General features: G+C 34.2%; 1 protein-coding gene across 1 annotated transcript; it reads left to right on the forward strand.

Moving 5' to 3' along the window:
• The first annotated feature begins 8,695 nt into the window (after positions 1 to 8,695).
• LOC114923287 (olfactory receptor 14I1-like) lies at positions 8,696 to 9,628 on the forward strand. Its single transcript, XM_029286052.1, has one exon. It carries the CDS (start codon positions 8,696 to 8,698, stop codon positions 9,626 to 9,628), a length of 933 nt encoding a protein of 310 aa, XP_029141885.1.

Consider the following 9,628-nt stretch of genomic DNA (forward strand, 5'->3'; position numbering starts at 1 on the left):
TCCATTAGTGTCCAAATAACCACGATCACCAAGAGAAGATAAAATGTTTATAAACAATTAAAAAGTTAAAAACAATTTAAAAGCAATAAAACATTTAAAATTATCGGCAACCGAGCTTTCGTCGGACTCTCCCGACATCATCAGGGTTGCTGAGGCGGTGTTTGGGAGGGTTTATATACAATTCACACATGCCTGCATCTGGCTGCGCGAGCGCGGAACCGGGCCTCGGTACACGTGCTCCTGCGCGGTGCCTGTTTTCCCTTTACCCACGTGTAAGCATCTAGTCTTCTTTCCCTGTATGTTGCTATGGGGTCCCTGGGTGTCTTCATCAGGGATCATCTGGGGTTCCTTCCTGCACCTTTCACCCATTGTAACCCTTCCATCCCCCCCCTCTAATCCATCCGTTTTTTCTCCCTCGTTCACTTTACCCCTAATTCCTCTATCACTCTCACAATCCCTCTTGTGTGTGCTGGCTTCAACTCCATTCTCCTGCAAGTTGCTATCACCCCCTCCATTCCACTCGTGGAGGATTCCACTCGTGGAGGATATATATATATATATACACACATACATACATACATACATACATATATACATATATATATATATATATATATATATATATATATATATATATATATATATATATATATATATATATATATATATATATATAACGTAAGATAAAAATATTTTCAAAAAGATAAACATTTTGTATATTTTGAGTTCAGTGATGATAAACTATCTAATTTTAAGTCTTGGTTCTCTTCTCTTCCTCAGTTTCTTTGTCATGGGAAGCCAAAAAACTAAGGGGAGAAAAATGGGGAAAGAAGCATCAGAGAATGCCTCCTTTACTATCTTTCATCCCACTTGTAGGAATAAATAACTGATCAGAAAAACTCTAGAGATCTTCTGCCAAGAAGGTGTATTTTATCTTGTCTCTCAACTCTCCTAGTTCTAAATCCAGACTGAATCTATATTCTGCTTTGCTGGCAAGACAAAATATGGAATATGCTAAGTGGCACAGCACTAAGCCAGCATATTTTTATACCAGCTTCTGCACTGGTTAATAGAACTGCCATATGGAAGAACTCTCAGGCAATTGATGAATGTGACAACTGTGTACAAGATGCAGAAATTCTGCTTATGATTCTGAAACATTTATTGTTACAAGTACAGGTAGTCCATGACCACCATTGAGCCCAAAATTTATGTTGCTAAGTGAGATATTTGCTAAGTGAGTTTTGTCCCATTTTACAACCTTTCTTGCCATATTTGTTAAGTGAATCACTGTAGGTATTAAGTTAATAACACCTTAATGGTTGTTAAGTGACTTTGGCCTCCTCATTGACTTTGCTTGTCAGACACTTGCAAAAGGTGATCACGAGACCCTGGAACACTGCAATGATCATAAATATTAACCAGTTGCCAAGTTTCCAAATGTTGATCATGTGACCAATGGGGATGCTGCAACGGTTGTAAGTGTGAAAAACGGTCATAAGTCACCTTTTTCAGTGGCATAAGTTCAAGCAGTCAGTAAACAAATGGTTGTAAGTCAAAGACTACCTGTAAATTACTCTTTTTTATTAACTTTGGGATTATGTGTTACAATAATAGCACAATTTATTTCAATTTTTTCATTGCTGTATAGGAAGTTAGTTCTCCCATATTACTTTGTTTAATATGCTCCAATGGAAAGTCCATAACAATGATATAAATAGGTGCAGTATTGGGAACTAGAATGTGAAAATTGTCAGTAGGGGACTGGATGTTGGGACTTTTAATTATGTCTTCTGATTGGTTACATTAAATCCCTGGAAATAAGAGACTGAAAGAATAAATGACTCCCAATTTCTCATCAACCTTACATAAAAATCACATATAGTTTTTTTCAACATTAGCATAAACTCCCAATACTTTGGCAGGTGTGCTAAGAAGGCTGAATTTTATTGTATGGCAGTATGCTCAGAATTGATCATGACTGAAATTTAATTTGAAATGTAATGAAATATATGACCCAAAAAATGTGAAAAGAAAAATTAAGCTGAAAGATATAATAATAATAGTAAAGTTGGAAGGGACCTTGAAGGTCATCTAGTCCAACCCCCTGCTCAGGCAGGAAACCCTATACCATTTCGGACAAATGGCTGTCCAGTCTCTTCTTAAAAACTTCCAGTGTTGGAGCATTCACCGCTTCTGGAGGCAGGTTGTTAAGGTTAAAACAGTCTGAAAAGATTTGGACACATTTCTTTCCAGTGATTCTGTTGTCAGCATTTGCTTGTCACATTCTGTCTTTATATACAGACATTTGAAAAAAGAAGGTTTTCAGCTGGTCAACCAGGAAGGACTTCAGACTGACATAATATCTTCTGTGGTATGCATGAATAACTTCATATGACTGAATCAGGTAAAGCCTTTTCTCTTTCTCTCTCTTTCCATCCTTCTTTAGTGAGACATAGAAACGAAACATCTCCAGAATTGTTACACAGCTAATATACTGCGTACTATGTTTAATATAAAATTAATATAAAATTAAACAGCTATATTTTTAAACTTCAAAAGATAATGTTTGATGTAGCCCTCAAAGGGGTAAAGCATATAAGCATTCTCCATTGTCAAATCGCTATAAAATTATTGTATAAGCTTAACCAGAGATCAGACAAGAATAAAGACAAAAATAATAAAAACTAAAAGCAAGATAAAAAGAAACTGGCCTAAGGGGTATTTTAAATTTGGTTTTTAAATAATTTTAAAATAAAAGAAAGGCCTATATTAATATTTTATTTTAACCACATTTTAAATTTGTATATTGTATTGTTATTCTGTTTTAAACTGGCTGTAAGCCGCCCTGAGTCCACTAGTAGAAGGGCGGGGTATAAATGTGATTAATAAATAAATAAATAAATAAAATCCCTAATATTCTCCAACACTGGAAGTTTTTAAGAAAAGACTGGACAGCCATTTGTCAGAAATGGTATAGGATTTCCTGCCTGAGCAGGGGGTTAGACTAGATGATCTCCAAAGTCCCTTCCAACTTTATTACTATTATTATTATTATTATTATTATTATTATTATTATTATTATTATTATTATTATTATTATTAAAATATTGTGAAGATGAACTTTTGATAACACATTCTCCATTCACCACCCTTAATCACTAAATGCTGTTGAAATTGAACATGTAAGATTATTTCTTATATCTGATTAAATCACTTTACCTGTGAAAATAGTCTCTTGCCTTAATCGTATTTCAAATATCAACATTTATCTTTACTGAGTAAAGTGTCATATGTAAGTGAGTCAAGTGGATATGGTGGAAGAAAAAGGATTAATATGGTTTTGAAATAAGGTCTTCACTGTCATTGTTGAATATTTATCTATATGAAGCTGAAAATATTCAAAAAAATTGCTAGTGGAGACAATAACTAATTCAGATTACAAAATCTTATTACAAGATTTTACAGGACAAAGATAGAAACTCTTCAGGTTGTTAGTCCACTAACTTAATTGATTCCAGTATCTTGAAATAAGTAGTGCAGTGATACAAGAATTACAGAGGCAAGAGAGATTAATTGATTTTGAAAATCATATAACATGTATTATTGAACATTTGTTAGGCATAAACTATTAGAAAAGCATGACTATTTTGTCAAAAATTGTAATGATTAAATGGATGCAGAATTGGAATATAGTCAGAGAGATACAACAGTGGGCATTTCAATGAAGAAGAATATCAAATATATTTTGAACAATATATTAAGAGGACTTTTACCATACATCACCTAAATCTTGATTGCTAAAATGAATATTTTTTTCTAAAAAATGTTGGAAACATAATGAGCATGTTGGAAACTTTTTAAAAAACAATATGTGGTGATAATGTTATAAAGTTAAATAGTATTAGAAAACAATAGTAGAATTGGACATATGTTAAAACTTGTAATCACATTGAGAAGTTGTGACCACATTTAATTAAACATACAATATATTCCTTCATTCTGCATGTAAATGTAAATACACTACACAATATAATCTGATTCCTTCTTCAGAAGAATGGCTAATTAAATAGTGGGTGTATGACTCAGTAACAACAGTAACAACAATATATATTAAATGTATGTGCTACATATGCTGTCAGGATTCTGGGCAATTTACAATTGTTAAAAACATTTTAAAACAAGAAAGCATCAACAAAAACTAAATAAATATGAAACAGAGGAAACAGTTAAAAAAAGGAGGGGGTTGAATCATCCTTGCTCAAAGCTTGGACTATATTATTATTGAATTGTATACCATCTGTAGAACATTCTTTTTTTATACAATATTTTATTAATTTTCCAATTTTACATTTGAATATTTAAAAAGCAACATGGTGATTAGGTTAATCAATAGTTCAATAACAAAGTCTTAGTACAAATCTCAGGTTACAACATCAAATATTTCTTCTTTTTTCCCTTAACATTTACTGTCTCATATTCAGGTTAGTACTTTTCTAATTATATTAATTCAATAAGAACATCATTATTACATTTATCAATAAATTTTTAGCTTATATTCAATCTTCATAAACAATCCATATCCTGTTATTGATTTTTACTCATTTTTTAATTTCTTATCAACATTCCAATTTAACCTTTGATATTTATAATTTCCACACTTTGGGTAACCAAAATTTCCTTATCTCCATAACAAACTATAATATCCAAAATACAGATTTTATCTATTTGTATATAATCTTGATCTATTTCCTAAGAATTATCTATTTCCCATCATATTAAATCATCTACTTAATAACACAATATTCCTTTTAATCAAAACCATTATATATATTGCCTGGGTTAATCAATAAATCAAACATTCATAATATTTAATTTTCTTTTCCCTTTTGTCTAATTTTTAAATATTAAACCGATAAAATTCTTATTTTCATCTGATTTCCAAATATTTTAAATCTAATAACCAAAATTCTCCTTATCTCAACATCTCCCTTTAACCCTCTAATTGGCAACATAAAATCCCCTCTAATGAGTCAAAATCCTGGTTTTTTCAACCTTATTCTAGCTTTCTTCCTTTGCCAACTAGGCTTCCATATCAGCGCCTTTAAATCATTAAATAGATCTCCCTCTATTCTTATATATGTTATTTGAGTTAAAGGAGACCATTTGATTGCCAGTTTTCTGGAAGGACTAGCCCATTTGTATTCATTAAATTGTCTCCCTGTTATTCCAGTTCTCCATGTTTGTTCTAATATATTTGTCTTCAATTCAATCTGTTCTACTTCTTTCTCAAATTTCTTCTGATTTATACAAAAAGTCATTTCCATTTTCAATGTTGTCACTTCCTTTTCTGGATTTTCCATCAGCTGTATTTGTTGGTCAATTGAGTCCTCTGTCTTAATATTTGGTTGTTCCACTTCTTCTGTTATCTTCTGCATTGTTGGTTCTTTGGTTGTAGTAAAAATTTGGCTTTGTGCATCTAAGCTGGCATCTTGATCTTTTATTTTAGGTCTTATTTTATCACAAGCTAAAATAATGGTTTCATGTATTGCTTTCAACATAGAAAGAATATTTTCCTGGTCTTCATCCATCTCTTTCACTTATTTGTAAATAGTCTTTCTAGTAAAAATTGTTTGTTAAGCAAAAGTCAGTAAAGGTTTACATTCACAGTTCAAGTAGGCCAATTTTGCTGCCCAGCTGTACTCTTACAGCTATGTTTCTCACAGATGGTACCAAGGTCAAGACAGTCTTATCTAATTGAGCCAAGTCTCTTTTTAGGAAATAACAAATTGCAATATTAAGCTTTACCACAAGATGTCACTGATGCCATTTAGAGTATTTTAAGTCCCGAATTTTTCTTATTCTTTTCCCAATTTTATTTCTTTTTTGTAGATAAAAACAAAAGTCTCCAATAGAAATAGGAAAAGTTTTGGTCCCCAAGTTTCAATAGCCAACACTCCAGAAGACAAGCTTAAGATACAGAAGGATCTGGACAGACTTGAACACTGGGCACTATCTAACAAAATGAAATTCAATGGTGAAAAAAGCAAGGTTCTACATTTAGGCAAGAAAAACAAAATGCGCAGGTATAGTATAGGGGGTACCTTGCTCAATAGTAGTAACTGTGAGAGGGACCTCGGAGTCCTAGTGGACAATCACCTAAATATGAGCCAGCAGTGTGCTGCAGCTGCCAAAAAGGCCAGCACAGTGCTAGGCTGCATTAACAGAGGGATAGAATCGAGATCACGTGAAGTGTTAATACCACTTTACAATGCCTTGGTAAGGCCACACTTGGAATACTGCATCCAGTTTTGGTCACCGCGATGTAAAAAAGATGTTGAGACTCTAGAAAGAGTACAGAGAAGAGCAACAAAGATGATTAGGGGACTGGAGGCTAAAGTATATAAGGAACGGTTGCTGGAATTGGGTATGTCTAGTTTAATGAAGAGAAGGACGAGGGGGGACATGATAGCAGTGTTCCAATAGCTCAGGGGCTGCCACAAAGAAGAGGGTGTCAAGCTATTTTCCAAGGCGCCTGAAGGCAGGACAAGAAGTAATGGGTGGAAATTAAGCAAGGAGAGAAGCAACCTAGAACTAAGGAGAAACTTCCTGACAGTTAGAACAATTAACCAATGGAACAACCTGCCTCCAGAAGCAGTGAATGCTCCAACACTGGAGGTTTTTAAGAAGAGACTGGACAGCCATTTGTCCGAAATGGTATAAGGTTTCCTGCCTGAGCAGGGGGTTGGACTAGATGGCCTCCAAGGTCCTTTCCAACTTTACTATTATTACTATTATTACTAAATCCAATTAGATTAAATATGTTCTTTTTAATGCTTTGATCCCCCTGGGTAGTCAGACACTGCTATTCTTAGAGGGTGGGATAGAAATCCCCTTCCCTCTCTCCTCACAGGGGGAAGATACTTCAAACAGCCTTTACAGGAAAAGAAGGTATTTAGGGTAAAGAGAAGATCTGATCTCACCCAGTTTCATATGTATTGCTTTCAAAGTGTTTGATAGAAGATTTGACTTTGGCTGTCTTCAGCCTAATGACGAGCCATATTGCTATGACTGGTCTTTTCTCCGCCAGTTTGGAAGGCTGCCCCAGATTGAGTGGAAGGACTGCTGCCCTCCTGCGATCAAGCAAGGGTCCCCTCCTTGCTCATTGCCCCTACAGGGTGACTTTCGATCCTTTCCAGGGTCCCCCAGGGAAGGAAAATCAGACATAGAAGATGGAGTCATCTTCCAAGCATCTGCAGTGGCCATGTCGCCAAACTGGAAGTCCCTGTAGAACATTCTATACCAATTTTCCTTTGAGTTATATCTTGGTGTAAATTTTACAGATTTAGTCCATGATTCTTCCCATTATTGTGCTGCAATTATTTCTTTAAAATTTTGCATGCATTTTATCATAAAAATTTTTTTTGTTGGTTCTAGCTCTGTATCATATGGAAGTAAAATTTTATATATACACCATAATAGATGTATAACTTAAATATATGTATAATTTATAATATTGATTTAATATTTGCTATCAACAATATTTTTTAAAATGATTTGAACTGAGTTAACCAAGCATTTTTATCTTAAAATACAACAACAACAGCAACAACAAATAATAATAACAACAACAACAACAACAACAACAACAACAACAACAACAACAACAACAACAACAACAACAACAATAATAATAATAATAATAATAATAATAATAATAATAATAATAATAATAAAGTTGGAAGGGACCTTGGCGGTCATCGAGTCCAAGCCCCTGCTCAGGCAGGAAACCTACACCATTTCGGAAAGATGGCTGCCCAGTCTCTTCTTAAAAACTTCCAGTGTTGGAGCATTCACCGCTTCTGGAGGCAGGTTGTTCCATTGGTTAATTGTTCTAACTGTCAGGAAGTTTCTCCTTAGTTCTAGATTGCTTCTCTCCTTGATTAGTTTCCATCTGTTGCTTCTTGTCCTGCCCTCAGGCACTTTGGAGAATAGCTTGACTCCCTCTTCTTTGTGGCAGCCCCTGAGATATTGGAACACTGCTATCATGTCCCCCCTCATCCTTCTCTTCGTTAAACTAGACATACCCAATTCCAGCAACCGTTCCTCATATGTTTTAGCCTCCAATCCCCTAATCATTTTTTGTTGCTCTTCTCTGTACTCTTTCTAGAGTCTCAGCATCTTTTTTACATTGTGGTGACCAAAACTGGATGCAGTATTCCAAGTGTGGCCTTACCAAGGCATTGTAAAGTGGTATTAATGCTTCACATGATCTTGATTCTATCCCTCTGTTAATGCAGCCCAGCATTAACACATGGACACAAGGACACATGGGTTTTGATTAGAAAATAGATAAGAAATATATTATCATAACTTCTACTTACATTTATCTATTTATTTCTTGCAAAAATATGTAATCATAAAAAGGAAGAAAAAATCTTCACTGTCAGATAACTCACAACCAGAAACAAAACTGCACAATTTCATTACAAATACTATTACAAATGCATCTAAATTTTTGTGATACTAAAAATGCTGAATGAAAAAAAAGTGCAATTCATATATTTTGATCAAATTGTGCATTAAGTATGATTTAGCAAAGAAATATTTGATCTATTGAATTAGAGTGAACTGTTTCAAATTATTAATGTTTCTCTTTCTTCTTTTTTATGCTCATAGATCATAGTAAAGAGAGATGAACAATCTCACTTTTTCTTCTTTCCTGCTTCTTGAATTTTCAGATATCAGGAATCTTCAGATTCTGTACTTCTTTATTTTTCTAGCCTTATACATGATAACTCTCATTGGGAATCTTCTCATCATTGCTGCCATAGCTATTGATTATCATCTTCATACCCCAATGTACTTCTTCCTCATGAATTTGGCCATGATGGACCTTGGCATTGTTTCTGTTACTATCCCCAAATTAATGACTAATTACCTCATGAACAGTAGGTCCATATCTTTTTTTGGGTGTGTGGCCCAGGTTTTTTTCTACCTTTTCTTTGGCACCTGTGATTTTGCCCTTCTAATAGTAATGGCTCATGATCGCCATGTTGCCATCTGCAAACCACTCCAGTATGAAAGAATAATGCACAGGGGAGCTTGTATTTGGTTGGCAGCTGCAACATGGATCACTAGTCTGCTTAATGCCATGATGCAAACTGGCACCACTTTTGCAACCACCTTTTGTTCCAATAATATCAAGCAGTTTTTCTGTGAAATCCCACAGCTATTAAAACTTTCTTGTTGTAAATGTTACTTTGCTGAATTTTGGGTTCTTGTCATCATGGGCATTATTACAATTATATCATTTATGTATATCATTCTAACTTATATGAAGATTTTTGCTGCAGTGCTCAGAATCCCCTCAGTCAATGGTCAGAAAAAAGCTCTCTCTACTTGCCTACCCCACCTTGTTGTCATATCTGTATTTATGTTCAGTGGATTATTTGTCTATGGAAGGATTTATATTGAGGATTCGTGCAGCCCAAATATAATTTTTTCAGTGTTGTATACTATCATTCCTCCTATGTTGAATCCATTCATCTATAGTATGAGAAACAAAGAGATCAAGGCTGCTTTGAAGAAATGGTTACATGATGGGTTTTTATCTAGGTTTCTCTAA

This window comes from Protobothrops mucrosquamatus, unplaced genomic scaffold (assembly GCF_001527695.2).
Source record: "Protobothrops mucrosquamatus isolate PMUCROS unplaced genomic scaffold, P.Mucros_1.0 scaffold2796, whole genome shotgun sequence".
NCBI classification, from domain to species: domain Eukaryota; kingdom Metazoa; phylum Chordata; class Lepidosauria; order Squamata; family Viperidae; genus Protobothrops; species Protobothrops mucrosquamatus.